Source organism: Mytilinidion resinicola (assembly GCF_010093595.1).
Source record: "Mytilinidion resinicola strain CBS 304.34 unplaced genomic scaffold BDZ99scaffold_3, whole genome shotgun sequence".
NCBI classification, from domain to species: domain Eukaryota; kingdom Fungi; phylum Ascomycota; class Dothideomycetes; order Mytilinidiales; family Mytilinidiaceae; genus Mytilinidion; species Mytilinidion resinicola.
Window position 1 is genome coordinate 586,074 of NW_022985439.1, and position 18,126 is coordinate 604,199.

Consider the following 18,126-nt stretch of genomic DNA (forward strand, 5'->3'; position numbering starts at 1 on the left):
CCACCGCTTGACACCTTTCATCGTCCACCGACAGCAACCCGAAGACTCTGACCCCGACGGCCCTCGCTCCCGCCGACGTACTCACCCCCGCACCCGTTTGCTACCCGCCTGCTTCAGCACCTCCGCGTCCGACGGCCACCTCGTTCCCTCCACTCCACACCACCAACCATGGCCGCGCGGATCCAGCAAGGCGCCCGCCCTGGAGGGACCCGCTTCGCACAGTTCAAGCTGGTACTCCTAGGTATGGGCGCAAGGAGGACGAGCATTTCCGAGAACCTCCGCTAATAGTTGTATAGGTGAATCCGCCGTAGGAAAGGTTCGTTGAACGGCTATCAAGGCAGCAGTTCACAAGTACTGACGGTAATACCAGAGCTCGCTCGTTCTACGGTTTGTAAAGGTCAGCGGAGCCCTCGTGTACACGCCTATTCCGAGCGCACATGCTAACAGCCACCAGGACCAATTCGATGACTACCGAGAGTCGACCATCGGCGCCGCTTTCCTCACCCAGACCATCGCCCTCGACGAAACCACCACAGTCAAGTTCGAGATATGGGACACCGCCGGACAGGAGCGATACAAGTCTTTGGCACCCATGTACTATCGGAATGCCAACTGCGCCGTGGTAGTTTACGACATTACGCAAGCAGTGTGTTTGGAAAGCTGTACCCCGTCCGAATAAACCCTTGCTGACCGCAGACAGTCCTCTCTAGACAAGGCGAAGGCGTGGGTCAAGGAGCTCCAGCGACAAGCCAACGAGAACATCATCATCGCCCTCGCAGGCAACAAGCTGGATCTAGTAACGGAGAGCCCGGATAAGCGTGCCATCACCACCGTCGACGCAGAGCAGTACGCCAAGGAAGCCGGCCTGCTGTTCTTCGAGACTTCCGCCAAGACTGCTGAGAACGTGCGGGAACTCTTCACTGCGATCGCTAAGAAGCTGCCGCTGGACCAGGCTGGCCCACGAAACATCAGGTCGGGCCCCGGCGGGCGCCAGGGCGTCAATCTGAGGCCAGAAGCGAACCAAGCGCAAGGTGCAGGAGGATGCAATTGCTAGATTGCCCCGAGAGGGTGTGGTGCTTGTGGTCTCATTGATATTCGTGGGTTCGATTCGTCTTGTGTGCAAACATTCTCCATATGGGCTTGGAGGAAGCGCTGCGGGAGAGGGAATAGGGTGGCTAGAAGAAGTCCCTCGATTCTCAGTGCCTTGTCTTATCTGTTTAGGCTGTGGTTTAGTTGGCTTATTGGGCCTGGAGCATCGGGCGCAGTTTTCTATAAGAGTTGAGGGAGTTCAATTCCGACAGATCCAGTAAATTCTAATGATTCCCATAGGATTTTTGACCTTGGTGTTGCTCTTAGTACCTAACTAATCACAGCTTTACGGGTTGACACCGTTTGAAGTGTGCCTAAGTGAGCTCCCACGGGCTTTCTAGTACACTTGAATACGACCCTCAAGGATCCGTTGGCATTGTGTCAGAGCACTTCAAACCATAAAAGACAAATTCTCATACTCTCAAGAGTCTGCCAAAGAGCCACAGCGCTCTCGACGTCAATGTCCTATTTCGATTAATTCCTCACGTGATCATTCTCTGAGCCAATCATGGCCAATATTTAAATTCAGCTTCATTACCATTGGTCATCGAAGACGGAAGTTATATCTGTCACGTCAGCTCGAGGAGACGAAGAAACTGTACGCTCAAATGCTCGCCGGGACCCATCCTTCGGTGTCAGTAGGGAACAGGGTAGCTGATTCTGTGCTGATGCCCGTACAGTTTGTTCGTTGTTTTCCAATGCCAGTAGAGCATCATTGGCGCTATGCTGCATAACGTTACCTGCCTCAACAGTTTAGCGCCCGGGTATTCCCTGTATACCTAGGTAACGTCATGCACGTTTCTTCAGCCCTCCCAATCATTGGCGAATAAATAGATCCCGCAACCTATTTCGTTACCACCTCTCGGAGCATCATCACGTTCCCGTGCCTCACAAGTGAATGAGAGAGAGGTTCCTGCATAAGTCGCCATGTTAAGTCCCTTTGAAACACTTTCCTCCCAACAATCTCTCTTTCTTATTCCCACTGCCTGGTTTCTCGGGATCTCTCCTCTTCTCCCATCGCAGCAATGCACACTTCAATCCTCTCTTTCATCCTCGCCCTAATCTTCGCCCTCTCCGTCAATGCCCACTGGAAAGCACCTACCCACCACAACGGCTACCTGAACTACACCACCATCCCCGGCCTCTTCCTTCAAGACTCCCCCACCACCAACGCCTCCACCTTCAACTTTACCGCCTCAAACTTCGGCCTCATCCCCCGCCGCTACCCAAGCGACAGCACCTGGCCCAACCCTAGCCCCGGTGCAGGCAAGCCCACCCAATGGCAGCGCCTAACCCACCACATCACTTCCCTAAACACCCACTCCCCCCCAAACGTCCGCTACGCCCTCCTCTACCTCGGCCGCCACGGCGAGGGCTACCACAACGCCGCGGAAGCCTTCTACGGCACGCCCGCCTGGAACTGCTTCTGGGCAGAGCGCGACGGCAATGGCAGCGTCGTGTGGGCGGACGCTGAGATCACACCAACTGGCGCGCAGCAAGCGCTTGCCGTGAACGTGTTTTGGAAAAGCTTGATTCCGGAGGGCGTGCCGCTGCCGCAGAGCTATTACACGAGTCCGCTGCGGCGGTGTCTGGAGACAGCGAACCTGACGTTTGGGGGGTTAGAGTTGCCGCGCGGGCGGGAGTTCAAGCCGACGGTGAAGGAGGGGTTTCGGGAGGGGATTAGCGCGCATACTTGCGATAGGAGGGGGACGAGGACGGCGATTCGGGAGGCGTATCCGGGGTATGGGATTGAGGCGGGGTTTACGGAGGTGGATGAGCTGTGGGAGAAGGGGCATGCGGAGACGAGTGGGGATCAGGATTTGAGGAGTAAGGAGGTGTTGGATGAGGTGCTTGGGGGTGACGGGAGTACGTTTGTTAGTGTGACGAGTCATTCGGGGGAGATTGCGAGCTTATTGAGAGGTGAGTTGGGTCTTTTCGGAGGGGAAGTGGGCTAATGAGGTGTACAGTACTTGGACACCAGGAGTTTAGTCTCAGTACTGGAGCTGTGATTCCCGTGTTGGTGAAGGTGACGACGCTGAAGTCTGCGCCGGCGACTTCTACTTATGAAGCTTTCACGTCGGTGTCGACGTGTGCGATGGCGCCGACTGTTACGGCTGCGAGCTGTAATGACTGCTCTTGTTGCAAGTAAACGTGGGCTGGATTGGTGCATTTGAGCGTATTCGGGGTCTCAGAAGAACCTTATCTGAAACGATGGCTCTTCTACAGTGCCTTGCCATAGATATCCGTACACTTGCCTGCCACTCTTGGTGGGGCTCCAACTTATAATAGAGACCCGGACAGCTGTGTACACTGTACTGACGCTGTCTGGGGTAGCCTCGCGGGTCTAGTAGTTGTCCAAAATTCTGAACTTTTCCCTTGTTCGGAATACTAAAAATGCTATGAAACTCCTCACACAGCTGTAAACGAGTGTATAGATTTCTATGACGAGGCATTATATCTTCATTTCGTGAGAGAATATGACTTGCCTGGAGAAAAGTGCAAAACGCTAACAGTCATGATGGCGAGTACGAACACACCAAAAAAACCACGTTCTCCTGGCCATGAGGAAACCCGATAATTGACTAGACCCTTTAATTGCATACGGTAATGCAAATGCACCCAACCGCACTCTATTTAAACGCCGTCCGTACTCGAGATGACTAGTTCCATCCAATAATGCCTTCCGCGATGCGGGTCTCGCCAGACTGCGTCTCGGAAACAACAGCCACCCGACGCCCTACAATACCATCCCCTCCAACTTCGAGAGGAAGCCGCGGGGATATACCCATCTCGGCTCCGCCTGTCGTCTTCCACAGGTCTTCTGGCCGTACTGAGAACGAGTAGAGGGGTGTCTCGGCTACAGAGGTGGTTGGCGAACTCGACCGAGAAAGATCGCCATCATGGCTTTGAGATATCAGTATGAGCATCGAAAGATCTTAACAAATATGTGTCTGAGAAACACACGAAAGTATGGAGATTGGCACTTCGACTTACTGTATGTCCACCCTCGAAGCACGTGATGCAGTCATTAGATCCAGTCCCTGCGAGAACTGCACCATGGTCGAGTCCGTCTGCCCACTCTGGATATCGTTAAAGAACAAGTGCCATTTTTGGCTCGGTATCGCCTTGTGAGATGTCTTTGGGGAGTCGTATAGTGGATGAAGTATGGCGACTAGGCCGCCTTGACTGGTCCTCGATGATTCGCCGTTGCACATTGTGGGTTAAGTCGTGTTGGTTGGATGGAACCTTGAGAAGGAGAGTTGATTAGATGTTTGGCTGGATCATGAAGGAGATAATTGTTATATGTAATTGAGATGTGGAAGGCGGTGCAGTAGACCTCCGAGTGAGCAAGTTTGAGTGATTTGCCAAGACTTGGAGCATTACGGTATATCGCACTCACCATCACGGTACCTACCGAAGGCTAGATCAGTGACCGGGTTGTGCTGGATTTAGTGTGAAGCTGCGTGTCGCAAGTAGTAGGTTCCGAACACATGAGCACCTCTCTAGTCATGCAGTTGGGTTTTATGTGAGTAATGGCACGTTCAAAGCCTTTTCATTTCTCCTTGTTAAGCACTAAAAGAGTATCTTGGACTATTCCCCTCATTCTTAGCTCAGGCGCTAGGCCTATATAATGTGAATCGCTTGGACATGATTCCTAGAGACCAGCCTTCAGCGCCTTGAAGGCGTCTGCTTGCTTGCCCAGATAGCGCTCCTCCGCAGTCTTCCAGTTGATGACATTCCAGATATTCTCCACGTAAGCGGCCTTGCCATTGAGGTACTAGACAGCTATTAGCCCTTTACAAATCTCGACTTAGACATCAAGGCTCACCTGGAGGTAGTACGCATGCTCCCACATATCAACACCGAGGATCGGGACCTCACCCTTTCCGACGACTGGGTCCTGGTCCTTGGTCGTCACGATCGTCAGGCGCTCTTCCTGGCCAACCTGGACCTTGACCAGCCATCCCCATCCGCTGCCCTGGATGCCCAACAGAGTGGTCTTGAAAGCGTCCAGGAAGGCCTTCTCGTCGCCCCAGGTCTGCTTGATCTTTACCAGAAGCTTCGGTGCAGCGGATGACTTGGCCTCAGCAGAGCTAGCTGGGGCGAGGTTCTGCCAGAAGAGGGAGTGATTGATGTGGCCGCCGGCGTTGAAGCGGAAGGCCTGCTGCTGGGAGACCTGGGCTGGGATATCCGAGGACTGGATCGCTTCCTGCTGGGACTTCACGGCCGCATTGAGGTTCGTGACATAGGTCTGGTGGTGCTTGCTGTGATGCAGCTCCATGATCTGGGCCGAGATGTGGGGTTCGAGGGCCTGCGGGGGATCAGCAAACCTGGCACTGCCATTCTAGAGGCTGGTGTCTTTACATTGTAGGCATACGGGAGCGCCGGGAGGCTGTAGGTAGTAGCAGACATGACGGCGACGGCTTGAGGAGCCTCTGGCGTTCCTGGTGAAATGAAGTTGCCGAGCAGCGAGAGGATGCCGACGGAGGAGTTGAAAGCTTTCATGATGATGGCGTGATGATGCTCTTGCCAATCTAGCGATTGCGGACCAGCAAGGTGCTCTCCAGCTGCGCCTTCTGTGGCTGGCTGCTGACGGCCGTCTCGATGGGGTAACTGCCTGTGCCTGGAAACTGCCTCAATTGCGCTCGATCCAACGCTGGCGCTAAGCCCGCGATCCCGATGGCCAAAAGGATGCAAGAGTGAAATATGGAACGTGAGACGGTGAATTGAGATGAAGTATCAAGTTTTTTGATGGAATTGGACAACGAGTTGTGTCTGCTCTGACAGAAACACCAGCCTCAGAGGCGGAGGGTTGAATGGTGTCTATGGATCCTCACGGTAGTGGGGTTGGACATGGAGCAATCCAGAGCCAAGCGAGACGAACAGACACAGCAGCGATGGCTTCGCGATGGTTGCATCTCTTGCTGACAGCTTGTCAGCTTGTCAGACGGGAAGCTTTGATGTTGAGCTCTCACCAGTCTCACGTGACTAAGACTACGACTACTACCTCCTAGGATTTACCACTATCTCCGAGTCACTCATCTCGTCACTCCCACGGCTGAGCACGCAAGTCCCTCTTAAACAACGTTGTAGGTGTTTCCTTTCTCAGTTCTGTACGTATTCCCACATCATGTCTGCCCCGCTAGCCAACGTCGGCATCCTGTCCATCGGGAGCATGGGCTTGGGCATAGCCAAATTGCTCCAGGCCCACAACTACCGCGTCTTCACAAACATTGCAAATCGCAGCTCTGCAACCCAAGCGCGCGTGTCCTCGGCCTCCATCAGCCTGGTAAACACTGACACAGAGCTCGTTGCGCAATGCGACTACATCCTCTCCATAGTCCCTCCTCGAGATGCTGTAGTGACGGCCGGCCGCATCATCAGCGCTCTCAATGCGTCGCCAGCTCCACGACCAACCTCGGGCCACCCCCTCTACTTCCTTGACCTCAACGCGATCTCGCCTTCTACCGCTCGCGCTATCAATGCTACCTTTGAGTCCCAGACTCCGGCGTTGCGATTTGTAGACGGCGGCATCATCGGCGGCCCGCCCTCGGTCGCCTCAGACTCGACCTGGAAACGTCCTGGCATACCTATCTCTGGCCCCCACGCCCTCACTGCAGCCCCAGTCAACGGCAAGCATCTCGCAGATACGCTGAATACCGAATACGTATCCCCTACAATTGGCTCTGCGTCCGGCTTGAAGTGCTGCTTTGCGTCGATAAACAAGGGCATTGCCGCTCTCGCCCTACAGTCCTTCAGCACGGCATCCTCGCTAGAGGTTCTGCCACACATGCAGAAGTATCTCGAGGAATACAGTCCGGCGGTAGGGCAGCTGGCAGCGAGAGGCTTGGTGGGATGTCCCCCGAAAGCGTATCGATGGGTGGAAGAGATGAATCAAATCGGTTTGTGTTTCGAGGAAGAGGGAGGATGGGGTGCACAGGGCCAAGTTTTTGGAAAGGTGGCTGAGGTGTTTGATGTCCTCGGAAAAGTGGTGGATGAAAGAGGAGGGACGGAGGGGATGGGAAAACCAGAGGGCGTGGTGGAGGTTTTGAAGGGCAATTTACGTGGTAAGAGCAGAGGAGTTCCCGTTGAAGTCTTGGAGCAGGAAGATAGATAGAATTCGCCATCCAACGACGTAACCCCCATCCTTAGCCAACATTCACCCATACCAAACACTATTTCGCGTACTTAAGGTTTGTATAGCTTGCTCTTTAACTTGCCAGCACACCTACAACACTCTCACCACACCACAGCCCCTCTATCGCACCCACTTTTCTAGCTACATAACCTATACTTCCATTATGTGTTACGAAACCTGTTTCATCGTTCTCCGCGGGGATGTTTTCTCCTCTACACCCTCCTACTTCCCTGACGTCCCCCAACGTCCCGAACCCACCCCAGCGCCCCTCTTAACCCCCTTCTCCGGCCTAGACCAATTTGAAGCCTCCTTCGACGACGACACTCGCGGCGCAGCCAGCCACCTCCTCGCCCCTCTCATCCCCCTGGGCAACTCTATCGAGAACTGGGCCCCCGCCTCCTTCCATAAAGCCATCACGACCGCCTTCCGCCCCGACCTCCTCGGCGACATCAGCCTGATCTACTCCAAACACCTCTTCCCGCCGCCCGACCCGAAACGCAAACGCTTCTACGCCCTCGCCGACAAACACATCGCCATGGCACCGCCCCCCATGCATCCCCCCTTCGCGCTCTACACCGGCTCCGGCGCCGCCTGGTACAGCGACGTCGCGCTCCTCTGCGAGCACTCCACCGCGTCCGCCTTCGATCTCGCAAACGTGGAACAGCTGCACATGCAGTGGCTCTACCAAGCCGAAGAAGTCTTCAAGGCGCAGCCGTTCCGGCGATACCTCCTCGGCATCCTCTTCATCCGCCCGGCGGCTATTATCGTGTACAGCGACCACTCTGAGAATGTGGTCAGCTTGCCGCTGATGTTCACGCAAAGCGGAACAATGCGGCGATGTTGGCGCGGTTTGTCCTGCGGTTTGTGGACAGTGGGAGGGTGGAGAGGGGGCAGATGCGGACGGAGAGTCCGTATCTGGATGCGTTTTGGTTTGGGAAGTCTGGTGGCGGGAGAGGAGGGTGCTGCATGTGAATGAGGTCGTTAGGGGGCCGTTCACAAGAGTGGCGTGGGTGGAGAGGGTGGGGAAGGCGGAGGTGGAGATGGCGAAGGGGGAGTTGAAGGTGATAATGGAGGAGAGGGAAGATGGTAGTGAGCAGAATGAGGATATGGACGAGGCAGACTGTGAAGAGTATAGGGAGGTTGAAGATGAGTATGCGATGCGTGAGGGGAGTGGTGAAGAACATAGGGAAGGAGATGTGGAAATAAGCAGGAAAGCTGACATTACTGTCCCCCCGAAAGCTGTTCCTATCTCGTTCGCGTGTAGGGGCGGTTTCGTTCAAAAATCGGCCGAAGCTGCTGGAAACTAGACGTCTGTCACATCTGCGTCTATTTGGGACAAAGTCACTATCACGGTCACGGAACACGCCCGAAAAGAACCTGCTCAGGCTAGCGAAACCAAACCCGCCGGCGATGATACCACCATGATGGATACCTCCTGCCAGGAAACCCACGATTGTGCGTCATCTGGTGCACAAGGCAGCTCCTCAATTCTAATCGAAGATGAAAATACCGTCATGATGGATGTCTCAAATGCAAACCTTCAGGATCTGGCATCAACGCCGGAAGATGGTAAACTCGCTGAAGGACGCGACGATACCTCCGTGGCGGCCGAAGATGGCTCAGAGAATGGAGACGAGAAAGCAGAAACAGACTTCCCCGATGGCGACGCAAACAATGACCAAGTCTACCGCGAACACATAACCGAAAAGTGGGAGGATAACCTCGCCAATGACGACGATGAGTGGAGTAGCTCCACAGAAGAAAGTCCAATGACTCCTCCGCCAGGTATGTCAGTCATAAAATGTGTCAGGAGCGATGCATTCAAGCCACGCAAATCTCGCAAGAAGTCCAAGAAGACCAGCACTCCTAAGCGGCGCAGGGATCTCGATACATCGGAATCAGAGGACTCTGATAACCCGAAAGCTCCTCCAGCGAAGAGGCGGAGGCGGAGGCGGCCCAAAGACCTGGATATCTCAGATGTTGACGACGACAAATCTCTGTTTGGTCGTGTGGGGAATAAAACAATACCTTGCCGAGGTCCCACCCGCAATAAAACCGTATATGTAGATTATGGGGCTGAAGGGCCCTTACCTTCTAAGTTCCGCATGGATGACTATTGGGCAGACCAGGGAAAGTTCTGTAATCCCGATCAGCTAAGATCCGGTTATTTCGACTGGTGCGACCGTGAGCTCAGCGCCGGAGAGGTCGCTGCTATCAAGGATATGCACAAGCGCTTGGACGAATGGCATAAAGAGATATACGGCTATGAGGCAGAGGCACGAGTTCGGCGGGCTAGCCCGGAGGGCGCAAAGCAAGTAAAAGAGAGGGAAGAAGATCGGTATAGGGGAAAAGCGCAGAGGACGGAGGCGCTGTTGGAGCTCTTCTGGGGCAATAGGCACGATGCCAGATTCCCGTTCGCCAAAGAGGGGGGTGTTCATGCGAGGGGCTGGAAGATGAAGCTGGAGAACAACCAGTGGTATCTCGAAGGCTCGGATGTATGCAAGAACGAGACGAGAAAGTCGTTGGTCTTCGAGCATCCCTATACGAAGCGAGAGCGAACCGAGAATAACATGAGCCTCGAGGACAAACGGGCGTACGGTGTTGCAGACACTGGTTACGTCAAAGCGGCAAAGACATACCTGCATGACCCCCTCGTGGTCGACGAAGATGGAGCGGAACTTTCTGGTGGTGGCCGTGAGGGAGTAGCCGCGAATGCCTGCGTCTTAAGACTTCCTGGGAACTCGTAGGGCCTTCTAAAAACTCGCTACCCCGTCCTGAGGTTGAGATAATGCGGGATTTCCTTACTTTTAATGACCATGGCATCCCAACACCGTACTGGATCAATTCCGCCTGGCCCGAGGATGCGAAAGGCCAGGCTATAGCCTCTGGACAGGTACCCCCTTGCTATGCGGAACTGACAGATATAAGACCGCAAAACTCTCCGAGGAGGATGACGCAGCTTCTAACGCCGTACTGCACTCCGCTCAATGACGTAGTGCACTCCCTGAGGAGTCCAAAAGACCTAATGCGGATTATAAGAGACGCAATTATCGTCTCCTACGACGCCTAGATAAGCGGCGACAGAGGAGTTATGCATGGGGATATCTCAATCGGCAACATTGTCGTCCCCCGTCAATACACCCCCCTCACCGGGAACACCACCTTCTCCGACCGCTAGGGCACCCTAATCGACTGGTCCAACACCCTCGACAAGCACGGCCTCTCCTGGCGCGGCCTCACCCACAGCACACCTGGTTTCACCTCCACCTATCTCTCTATCCCGGAGAATCTCACGCACCGGAACCTCTGCCACGACATGGATTCCTTCTACCTCGTCATCCTCCAGTGCGCCACCGAAGGCCCACCCCATCTGCACTACGCCGACGGCCCGGCCCCCCGCTTCATGCGCGCAATAGCCTCCATCGGCGTCGGCAGCGGCAAGAACCAAAAGATCCCGGACGAGCATGGCTGGGAGCTCCTTAAGCCGAACATGCGCACCGCCTACCTCGCCGACGAGAAATGGTGGCAGTGCATCCAAGCGCTCGGCAACATCCTGCACCGCGGCCGCTGCCAGCGCATCAAGTGCGTGATCAAGCCGCCGCCAGCAGAGGCGCCGCGTCGGGAGGTTTCATCTGCACGCACGCGAGGCCGGGCCGGCTGGGAGGAGGAAATACGAGCGCGCAATGAGTGGGAGTTGTCTGAGTACCAGGTGTGACTGAAGCGGCAGGAAGAGCTGAAGAAGGAGTGGCATCGGGTGCGCGCTTGCATTCCGAAAAATTATGCCTGGGAGCCGGATAGGGAGCGGCAGAGGGGAAAGTTGTGGGAAGGGGATAAGGAGGATATTGAGGAGCATGAAAAGAATGATTTCTCGTGGCGCGCGGAGCATGAGGATTTTATGCATGGAGGCAAGTTTGAAAGGGTGGAGGAGGAGAGGAATGAGGGTGTGAAGAGGTTTTTGGAGGCGGTGAGGGTGATGGATGAGTATGTGGGGGATGGAAAGGCGGTGGAGGAGTTTGGGAAGATTCATAGGAAGCGAGAGCAGTGGCTGAGGCGGAAGCTGGAAAAGGAGAAGGCGGGCGGAAAACCCCCGGATCTGCATTATATCTCATTTGAAGTGTGCCGAACTTAACATCCTATTCGGCTTATGTTAAGAGAGGGACTGATCTGAGACGGTGAAGGGAACCGTGCTTCGATCAAGCAGATAGATTCTAAGTACTGCCAGGCGTCTATTACCTTCGAGGACTTACCGACCTACATATCAGTTGCGCAATGGAGCAGCAACTTGAACGGCATGTATAGGCGGAGACGCGGTTGCTGGAAAACCCCTGTAGTCGCTTGACTTGCCCGAGGCGTCATAGCGCGGAATCCTATCTCTACCTCCTCAAATTCCTCTTCTACCTCTCCATTCCGTTATTGCTATCTCCCTTCTATGAGGCCACCTAACGGCGTTCTTCTATACCAAGAATTGTATCATGCTGCCGCCTTCTTCTGTTGCCTCTGCAAACTCAGCGTGTCTGGATCCGCAGCAGCGGCTTACGTTCAACGACAGAGGAGACATGGAGACAGGGAGTATCATACTCAAAACACAAAGAGACTGGAATTCTTTCGAACAGGTAGTAACAAGACATGCATATGCTCTTCAACTAGCCTTACACGAGCTACAGTCTTAGGTCGAATGATGGCCGATTCCCGAAAACACGCACTCCTAAAGTATTTGTGTACGAAGCCTTTCCGATTAACCTTTTTGGATAGGTAAGACCTCAGTTGGCCAGGATACATACCTAGGAAAAGACACCATGAAGCCAGTGCCATACATCTGAAACGACGAATCAGCCTCAATACGGACCTCAGAACTACATCAGGCCATGATTTATAGCTCCACACCTAGCCGATAGGCGGACGGCCGTTGGTTTTGTGCCTGACTACGATCCATTCAGCGTTCACCCTCGCTGTGCTTTTTTAAGCACCCTTTCCTGACCTCGGCCTCCGCAGCCGGTGAACGCCTGACTACGTTTAGGGCGACTAAAACGGGGTCTTGCGCTGCCATTCCAGCCAGTTGCCGGTAGGTCAGGGCTATACCCTGGGATTCCAACCTACATATGCGCTCGAGGTCCGAGCACAAAAGTGGGCCAGGTATCCGGAAATTCTTCATAGCCCTCTGAGCAGCATCACAAGCGTCAATCACGATTTCGAAAACTTCCACACAACGCCTTCCATTCATCGATTTTCACGGAGGACATATCTTTTCATTTGACGGCTGGCACTGACAACTTAACCCGCATTTTTGTGCTGCATGCTCTTGGCTCCCATCGCAAGGCTGGAGGGTTGGAACGCCAAGTAAGCTAGGCACTTCGTGTCTGGTGCTTATATTTCTTCACCGGAAGTTATCCCTTTCTTATGTGGATCGTTGATGCACTTAGTTAATTCTGATACCCTCGCACCGCTACTGGCAGCGTGCGCCAGATGGGCTCCATGCCGACTCATTATATGTATACGCTGTACTGCCATCGGTAAATGTTGAGATTCTTCTTGTGCTTTTGCCCTCCCCACACTCGTTCTATTTTCATATTCTTAATTTCACATGCTAAAGTATGAGGCTTTCAGCAATCAAAATACTCGCGGTATGGGGTGTTGCTTGCTTTTGGGAAGCAACAGCCCAGTATGCATACACAACTCCGGAGCCCGCTGTTAATGACTTTAATTCCGTGAACATAATCACTCAAGGCACTATTGCTCAATTTGTATGGCTGATCAACTGTGCGTATTAACCTTAGAGCCCCAACCGGATCATCATAGGCTGACTATCGGTGCAGCAATGTATCAGCCTACCATCAGTGGAAACACTGTTCTCAACGACGACGGAGAGTGCTCTCTCTGGCTGACATCCTTTGAGTCCGAGGATTATACTTTATACTTGGCAGGTATGTATGCGTACCCTTGTTCTTCATGGACTGGCAAAGGTGTCCAAAAAGTTTCTTAGCAGTGCTGACTCTTCAATCATTTTAGCAAACGTGAAATCCGGTGGAGGTGGATTGTGGTCTTACAAGGTCGAACTCTCAGACGACGAAATTAGTGACAATGATGGAAAGTTCGTCTATTGCATCAAGCCTGTCGTCGATTCCATAACCAGCGACTACCCGACAACAGAGGATGAAGTACCTTCTCGTGGGTTTCTCATCCAGCAGGCCGTAGAAGTTGGCCCTCACAACCCCGCTACTCTTGCTGCCAAATCGACAGCAGCTGCCGCGCCGAGCACAGAGGCTGCTGCTTCGTCCGCCCCAGCGGCCGCCACAACGGTGGAAGCCGCTCCGCAGTCCTCGGATCAAGTTCAGGCTATAGTCATAGTGACAGGGCAAGTAGCTTCTTAAACAGTAGCTGACAACACTGCTGCAACAACTACCGGGCACTCAGAGTCTGGCGCCAGTCAAACCGGGAGTACCAAGACAGCTGGAGGGAAGAGTAAGACGCATACTGGCACATCCTCATCCACCGGTACGGCCGCCGCCGCAGCTTCCACCAATAATGCCAACAATGCCAACGAAGAAAAGTCGACCAGTGGAATCTCTACAGGTGAGAAAGTCGGCATAGCCATTGGTGTTATAGGGGTTGGATTGATTGGAGTCATTGGAGGTATTCTCCTCTTCCGACGACGACGTAGCAACATGCAAAAGATCTCAGAGATGCCGCCCAATGGCGCTCAGAACGCGACGCCGCAAAACAAAGCAATGCCTCCGGGACCGCCACCTGCTACCGGACAGTACTACGATCCACAGAACTCGATGCGAGAGAAGCCTGGCTACGCTGTACTCGGAGGTCAAAGCGCGCCACATGCTGCCGCACCGCCGTATGCATCCCCTACCGCGCCACCTCAAGGTATGTACAAGCACAATGCGGCTCCAGGAACAGTATCGGACCCCTTCCAAGGCGCTGCAGAGATGTCTGGTGTATCGGGACGGTCTGGCGCTGCTCAGCCTGGTGCGGTTGAGATGCCGACGAACCAAGGGCATGGCAATTTGTACGTAGCCGAGCTCTCGGCCTACGGAAGAACAAATTGATGCCTCTCCAAGACGTAGCTACTCAGGCATGGTTTCGTAGAAGGCGATTTTGTCTTGTTTCTGGTTGCCAAGCGCTGGTTGTATTTAGTTGCGAATAAGATCGAGAACGGAAATCTTTCTCTAAGATGGTGCATTGTTATAGCGTTGGAAGTAATACAGTAATGAACATCGAAGATCCAGTCATTTAAATAAGAAAGAGCGTCGATCACTAGTAGTGTTTGAGACATGACCTTGTTGGAGATATTGGGAAAGACACGTGGATAATCAGGCTCTTTCTCTTTCAACTTTCATGCGGAGTAATTTTTGATTTTAATATGCCGTTACAATCCATTTCGTATCTCTCAAATTCCTTATCTCTTGGTATATACAATGTGTAGTATTCTTATCTCGGTGACGAAGTAAACGTTGTGCATGCATCTCAATATTGCTTAATCAACTCTTATAAATACATCTTTCACTTCTATTTCTTGATTCTCACGAGTCACTTGTTAAACAGTTCGAAAACTGGCTGATCCCAAAACACCGTCATGAGCCAATCAGCAAGCAATAATTCCGAATCCGCGGCGGCCATTCCAGACATTGATTTTGAGGTCTTCGAAAGGTATCTTGGCCTTGATGCGCCGTTGACAGTACCCATCTCCCTGGATTCTTCGTGACCCCGTGATATGTCTGATTGAGGAATACTCACGACACGTCATAGAAGATATCACCGAAAACACACCGAGACCTACTGAGAAGTATCGAGAACTTTGGCTCAGAACAGTTTCGATGCTCAACCCCCTCTTCCCCACGGCTACAGAACTTGAGTCATTTACAGCTTCTCTGCGAGATCGAGTTTCAGCAATTATCCGGACTCGGGGCTTACGTGAAGGCACAGGCACAGGCACAGACTTTTACGAGCTTTTCTTTGAGATACGTAACACCATCCAGTCCTATGCGTGCCAGTATTTTCTCCAGCTACACCACGATCTAGCTACAGACGTCCAATTTTGGACGGAGCTCTATTATGGGATCACTTCATTCGGACTGCTCTTTTGGCCAGCAGGTCCAAAGTCAGCGGAGGAGATTTCTACTGACCTCCAAAGCATTCGTCACCGCGTCCTATTTGGAAACCTTCGTACGATTTTCCTGAGTGTAGAAGAAACTGCAGCATTCTGCGACCCTCCCGATGATGATTGTGGGATTTGCGTCAGTGGCTACGATCAATATCACGCTCCTGTAAGGGCTTTGGCCTGCAGTCATTTCTTTGGCCACGGCTGCTTGCTAAGCTGGCTGAATTTGAACAACAGGGCTACAACCTGTCCTATGTGTCGAGCGCCCCTTGCAGTAGCACCCCCAGCCCTAGCATCTCAATCTGAATTAGAAGAACGCGCGAATGCCGCAGCTCGTCAAACTTGGCTAAGCTGGATGGATGAGCCGGACCAAGAGGGGTCTGCTCAAGATGAGTCTAAGTCTGAGCAAGAGGAGTGGGAGCAAGAGGAGTATGAAGGCCGCACATCCTAAGCACACTCATATTTACGACGACCAGAGGTGACATTCGCCCATGGCTAAGTTACGTGCCGATACGTGATGTAGAAAGAGAAGGCCATACTGTTCCTTTCCTAATCTTAGTTCTATGCTTTGAACAGTTCTGCTCCTTTAAAGCACTGTAATATAGAAAGAAATAGAACGATATACGTACTCTACCACAACCCTTCAAGAGGACATTTCGGTTTCCGTATAATCTGCACCGGGACAAGTGAGAAAGGGACTTTGTGGGTTAAAGATACAAACCGGCGACCTTTGACCAAGCTTTCCGCCCCCAATACTAGCTCTGCCCTCCCGCGATCAATCCATACTTAAAGAGGAATTTAGACGAAAAGCGGATCCACAATTTATAAACGAGCACACCAATCCCATCGTCTCCTAAAGCTCTCGGCGAATCAGCTCCGGGATCTGCGCTGACTGGCGTCGCGGGGATTATGGGGCTGATTTCGGTGCCGCCAGCCCTACTCCGTATATCTACTCCAAGACAAGCTCTCGGTTCTGTTCCTGACACTTCCTTACCTCTCACCAGTACATACCTGCAAAATACCTCTGTTTCTTTCTTATCCATCGCGCATTTCTTTGATTTCCAATTCTTGATTCTTGATACCCGAAGTAGCCGACTCAACCGGGCGACATATACCCAACTTCCCCTCCCATCCCATCCATACAGCTTCAAATCGACGTCATGGCTGACGCCCCAGAAGTCGTCCCAGGCAGCATCACACCCATGTTCCCTTCCGCCATCTCGCCCGCCCCAATGGCGCCCACGGCCAGCGACGAGAAGTCGCCTGGCCCTCCTCACGCTCCCAAGGACCAAACGACCAAAGCACCCCGTACCGCAGACGTGTCCGACGAGAAAGAGATTCTCCAGCCAGAAGCTGATGAAGTTAGCCCAAAATACCCGATCGACGCGCAAGAATCGCCGAAAGATTCCAAGAGTTCGAAGTACGGGTTAGATAGCAAAGCGGCGCCAGAGGCCGACCGAAAGAACCAAAAATATCCTGTGGAAGAGCAAGATCGGACGACACCGAAATACCCTGTTAATGATGAGGCGAGTCCAATTGGGGGCATCAAGCCCGATAACGACTTTGCGGGGTGCCGGGGGATTGATCCTGGGGGTCTGGAGGATGCGAGTCTTGTTGATCGGAGGAGACTGAACACGGATGATGAAGGGGAGGATTGGCATGTTCCGCTGTGCGGGTGCTGTAGTGAGGAGTCGAGGAGTTTATGTGAGTGCTAGACCGTTGAACACTAGAAATGGGATGGTGAAGGATGCTAATATGGTTTCTAAAGGTTGCGAAGCTGCGTTCATGCCTTGCATATTAGCAGGCCGGCGGTATCTGCGCGTTAAAAACACCAAACCGAGCGAGATGACTAGTACAAATGCTTATGTGAGTCTTTATCCTGGCGTTTCTAGATAGCGCGAGGAAACGCCAACTCAGTCTCAGTGTCTTGGCTGCTTCGTCTTCACTGTTCCGTTGACACCCTTCTGGTGGGTTATGGGAATGTCCACACGAAGTGAGATCCGACATAAGTACGGCATACGGGGGAGCAACAAGGATGATTGCATGACACACTGCTTTTGTGCGTGGTGCGCACTCGTACAAGAAGAAAAGGAATTGCTATGGCATGAAGAACAAAGAGTCGGAAGTGGGTTAGACAACGGATACAGAAGGGGGGAGCAGATGGTTTATTCTCCCGCGAGGTAGAGATTAAGACAGAAACGCTGAGGACCAAGTCGATAGGAACCGATAGGCGTGTGTATGTTCCTTAGCCAACGGAGATGGCGCAAGTAACTCGTCTACAGCCCCCCACGTGCGCTTCTCAACGTAAAGGAAGGCCTTCAGCCCACGTAGCTGCAACATCGGTGCCACCACCGCTTCTTGCATGGCCTGTTCATCATATCGCGTATGACTGTGATGGTTTAGTAGTACCCACATGTCTGCGTCTCCCCAAACGGCCAGACTTTTATATTGGTGTCGGCCCAAGAACCAATCGAGGATTCCTGCAGGTCACGAAATCTGCAGCGTTGTGATAGAGGCCAGACCCTGAGATGGGATACTTTGCACGAACCAGAGGAAGGTTAGTGGATGAGCAAAGTTGAACGTGTTGGTTGAGTAAGGCAAGTCAATTCGCTTAGTGTAGATTTGCCGGCAGGTTAACAGAAGGCTCGGATTCGCACGCGAGACTCATTCGGCCAGCGTGGTAGTACGGATCAATCGCCTAGGGGCTTTAAAAGCATCTAGGCTCAGGTCGGAAGATTCCCGAGCAGCGCAGGGGACGGACTCCTCGGAAAGTCGGGAGGCAGTGGAAGAA

General features: G+C 53.0%; 10 protein-coding genes across 10 annotated transcripts; 7 read left to right on the forward strand and 3 right to left on the reverse strand.

The window, feature by feature from the left end:
- The first annotated feature begins 10 nt into the window (after window positions 1–10).
- Window positions 11–1,421, forward strand: BDZ99DRAFT_458665 (ras-domain-containing protein). Its single transcript, XM_033718965.1, has 6 exons — window positions 11–241; window positions 297–316; window positions 371–397; window positions 455–646; window positions 701–1,288; window positions 1,341–1,421. The coding sequence occupies exons 1-5, from the start codon at window positions 169–171 to the stop codon at window positions 1,052–1,054; spliced, it is 666 nt and encodes a 221-aa protein (XP_033581634.1). The 5' UTR covers window positions 11–168; the 3' UTR covers window positions 1,055–1,288; window positions 1,341–1,421.
- Window positions 1,422–2,114: 693 nt separating this feature from the next.
- On the forward strand, window positions 2,115–3,238 carry BDZ99DRAFT_472069 (phosphoglycerate mutase family protein; the record flags this gene model as incomplete). The annotated part of the gene is made up of 2 exons (XM_033721764.1): window positions 2,115–3,009; window positions 3,057–3,238. The coding sequence occupies 2 exons, from the start codon at window positions 2,115–2,117 to the stop codon at window positions 3,236–3,238; spliced, it is 1,077 nt and encodes a 358-aa protein (XP_033581635.1).
- Window positions 3,239–3,749: 511 nt separating this feature from the next.
- BDZ99DRAFT_472070 (uncharacterized protein) lies at window positions 3,750–4,304 on the reverse strand (the record flags this gene model as incomplete). Its single annotated transcript, XM_033721765.1, has 2 exons — window positions 3,750–3,993; window positions 4,084–4,304. 2 exons carry the CDS (start codon window positions 4,302–4,304, stop codon window positions 3,750–3,752), a joined length of 465 nt encoding a protein of 154 aa, XP_033581636.1.
- Window positions 4,305–4,733: 429 nt separating this feature from the next.
- BDZ99DRAFT_458666 (Asp f 6-like protein) lies at window positions 4,734–5,401 on the reverse strand. The gene is made up of 2 exons (XM_033718966.1): window positions 4,919–5,401; window positions 4,734–4,867 (listed from the first exon to the last, which is right to left on the reverse strand). The coding sequence occupies exons 1-2, from the start codon at window positions 5,369–5,371 to the stop codon at window positions 4,745–4,747; spliced, it is 576 nt and encodes a 191-aa protein (XP_033581637.1). The 5' UTR covers window positions 5,372–5,401; the 3' UTR covers window positions 4,734–4,744.
- An 819-nt stretch (window positions 5,402–6,220) lies between these two features.
- On the forward strand, window positions 6,221–8,014 carry BDZ99DRAFT_485302 (uncharacterized protein; the record flags this gene model as incomplete). Its single annotated transcript, XM_033722700.1, has 2 exons — window positions 6,221–7,048; window positions 7,829–8,014. The coding sequence occupies 2 exons, from the start codon at window positions 6,221–6,223 to the stop codon at window positions 8,012–8,014; spliced, it is 1,014 nt and encodes a 337-aa protein (XP_033581638.1).
- Window positions 8,015–8,550: 536 nt separating this feature from the next.
- BDZ99DRAFT_182708 (uncharacterized protein) lies at window positions 8,551–10,416 on the forward strand. The gene has a single exon (XM_033713066.1). It carries the CDS (start codon window positions 8,650–8,652, stop codon window positions 9,973–9,975), a length of 1,326 nt encoding a protein of 441 aa, XP_033581639.1. The 5' UTR covers window positions 8,551–8,649; the 3' UTR covers window positions 9,976–10,416.
- BDZ99DRAFT_472073 (uncharacterized protein) lies at window positions 10,413–10,979 on the reverse strand (the record flags this gene model as incomplete). Its single annotated transcript, XM_033721766.1, has 2 exons — window positions 10,413–10,795; window positions 10,871–10,979. The coding sequence occupies 2 exons, from the start codon at window positions 10,977–10,979 to the stop codon at window positions 10,413–10,415; spliced, it is 492 nt and encodes a 163-aa protein (XP_033581640.1).
- Window positions 10,980–11,492: 513 nt separating this feature from the next.
- Window positions 11,493–12,073, forward strand: BDZ99DRAFT_182662 (uncharacterized protein). Its single transcript, XM_033713064.1, has 2 exons — window positions 11,493–11,841; window positions 11,893–12,073. Exons 1-2 carry the CDS (start codon window positions 11,658–11,660, stop codon window positions 11,982–11,984), a joined length of 276 nt encoding a protein of 91 aa, XP_033581641.1. The 5' UTR covers window positions 11,493–11,657; the 3' UTR covers window positions 11,985–12,073.
- A 561-nt stretch (window positions 12,074–12,634) lies between these two features.
- BDZ99DRAFT_182664 (uncharacterized protein) lies at window positions 12,635–13,743 on the forward strand. The gene is made up of 3 exons (XM_033713065.1): window positions 12,635–12,985; window positions 13,042–13,149; window positions 13,235–13,743. Exons 1-3 carry the CDS (start codon window positions 12,820–12,822, stop codon window positions 13,594–13,596), a joined length of 636 nt encoding a protein of 211 aa, XP_033581642.1. The 5' UTR covers window positions 12,635–12,819; the 3' UTR covers window positions 13,597–13,743.
- A 2,735-nt stretch (window positions 13,744–16,478) lies between these two features.
- On the forward strand, window positions 16,479–17,690 carry BDZ99DRAFT_458672 (PLAC8-domain-containing protein). The gene is made up of 3 exons (XM_033718967.1): window positions 16,479–17,039; window positions 17,104–17,201; window positions 17,259–17,690. The coding sequence occupies exons 1-3, from the start codon at window positions 16,496–16,498 to the stop codon at window positions 17,517–17,519; spliced, it is 903 nt and encodes a 300-aa protein (XP_033581643.1). The 5' UTR covers window positions 16,479–16,495; the 3' UTR covers window positions 17,520–17,690.
- The last annotated feature ends 436 nt before the right edge of the window (window positions 17,691–18,126 follow it).